At 38.6% G+C, this 1,759-nt stretch overlaps 1 protein-coding gene across 1 annotated transcript; it reads left to right on the forward strand.

Moving 5' to 3' along the window:
* The first annotated feature begins 6 nt into the window (after window positions 1-6).
* Window positions 7-1,557, forward strand: LOC111667460 (cyclin-dependent kinase 11B-like). Its single transcript, XM_023423178.2, has 4 exons — window positions 7-28; window positions 867-1,084; window positions 1,215-1,305; window positions 1,388-1,557. Exons 2-4 carry the CDS (start codon window positions 914-916, stop codon window positions 1,540-1,542), a joined length of 417 nt encoding a protein of 138 aa, XP_023278946.2. The 5' UTR covers window positions 7-28; window positions 867-913; the 3' UTR covers window positions 1,543-1,557.
* The last annotated feature ends 202 nt before the right edge of the window (window positions 1,558-1,759 follow it).

Raw genomic sequence — 1,759 nt, forward strand, 5'->3', positions numbered from 1 at the left:
AGGGAGAATGGAAATCACATACCTGCAGGTGGGTGAACACACCTCACCATTCATGTCTATGAGGGTATGATATTAATTCTAATCCAGAGGAATAAACACAAAGTTAATGGTTCAAATTTCCTGCAGCTTGATTTAATTGTTAATATTTGTGTTGAGTGTTGTTACAGTTCTTATCTGGAAATCAGTTTAAATAGTTACATGGCCAATAAACTGAAACGCAGAGGTGTTGCGAATAACATTAAAGAAGTCAACATGAACACCAGGAGCCTAAAACTGAAGCAGTTAAATGGAATTTATCCATCATTCATTTTATTATTTACACCTGTAATTCATGTTCAAACGTCTTCAGTGGAAACGGCCTGTTGACAGGTTTTAGCATAAAGGTTCATTTTTGACCTGGGAAATAATAGTATCAACTAAAAACAAAAACTTTGACTCAAGGTCCTTACTGGCTTTTTCTTGAGCTTTCAATTCTATCTCATGGTCTTCTTCAGTGGTGGAAAGGTCTCCCCTGACCTTCACCTGTTAACTGAACTGAACCAAACCATAAACCACAACAAATGTGCAAAGTGCATTTGTTGATGAAAACCATGAAAACGCTCAGGAAAAGCTCAGGAAAAAAAAAAAACATGTAAAGATTAAATTTCATTAAATGGGTTTTAGCCTGTAGGTCAGACACAACAAAAACAAAAACTTGCAGTTTGGGAAATTGTAATGTGCAATTTTCACAATTTTCTGATATTTTATGGAAAATTATTGACAGGCTAATTGATTAAGATGATTGTTTTTTACAACCGTGAATTGAATCTAGTTTTAAATTTAACATTAAATATGGCATCTTACAAACTTCACCTTTTGCGTCGCAGTGCCAGAGTCTCGTTTTGACCACGACTCCGAGGAGAGCGGCGAGGACATGGAGGACGAGGAGGAGGATGAGGATGAAGCAGGAGATGGTGACCCTACTCCTCAATCCCAGACACACTCACGCTCCCCCACCCCCGAAGAGAACTACATCCCCGACTCCCCCCCGATTTCACCCGTGGAGCTGAAGAAGGAGCTGCCCAAATATCTGCCTGCTTTACAGGTGAGCAACGACGCAGCACAGATCTGCTGCCTATCCATATAAATCACAAACACGCTCGCACATGTAATCATCTGATGCAGGTTAAGCCGTATGTTCAGCTCAGTCACATTGTTTGTGTGTGTGGTTCCAGGGTTGTCGCAGTGTCGAGGAATTCCAGTGTCTCAACCGAATAGAGGAGGGAACGTACGGTGTGGTGTACAGAGCCAAGGACAAAAAGACTGGTAAGAAAATAGATATATTTACTTTTATAATTCAAACAGCTGTTGATGTATGGAACGATAAATAAGGGTTTAATATTTGCAGATGAGATCGTGGCTCTTAAAAGGCTGAAGATGGAGAAGGAGAAGGAGGGTTTCCCCATCACCTCTTTAAGAGAAATCAATACAATTCTGAAAGCTCAACATCCAAACATTGTCACAGTGAGGGTGAGAGAACTTGTAAAATACTTTCTTATGTAAAAACTTTTATTTATTTATGATGTTTTAGGTAATTCCTTTTTTTAAACTCTATATATTGTCTTTTTGTCCAAATACAGCAGCATGTTCACCACAAAACATGACAGTTATCAATTTGCAGTGTCCCTTCTTGACTTCCATTTGGTTATTTGCAGTTGTCCATCACTTTTTCTTTTCCTGTTTTTCCAAAGAGGAATTAAATTTTATCTAGTTTCAAAAG

This window comes from Seriola lalandi, unplaced genomic scaffold, assembly GCF_002814215.2.
Source record: "Seriola lalandi dorsalis isolate HSWRI2012SDOR001 ecotype SW California unplaced genomic scaffold, Sedor1 jcf7180002003508, whole genome shotgun sequence".
Lineage (NCBI taxonomy): Eukaryota > Metazoa > Chordata > Actinopteri > Carangiformes > Carangidae > Seriola > Seriola lalandi.

Excerpts from the sequence above, each read along its gene's own strand:
- LOC111667460 (XM_023423178.2), top strand. The coding sequence starts at position 914 with ATGGAGGACGAGGAGGAGGATGAGGATGAAGCAGGAGATGGTGACCCT. Across the intron at positions 1,085-1,214 it reads AATATCTGCCTGCTTTACAG|GGTTGTCGCAGTGTCGAGGA; the intron begins GTGAGCAACGAC and ends GTGTGGTTCCAG. Across the intron at positions 1,306-1,387 it reads AGCCAAGGACAAAAAGACTG|ATGAGATCGTGGCTCTTAAA; the intron begins GTAAGAAAATAG and ends TAATATTTGCAG.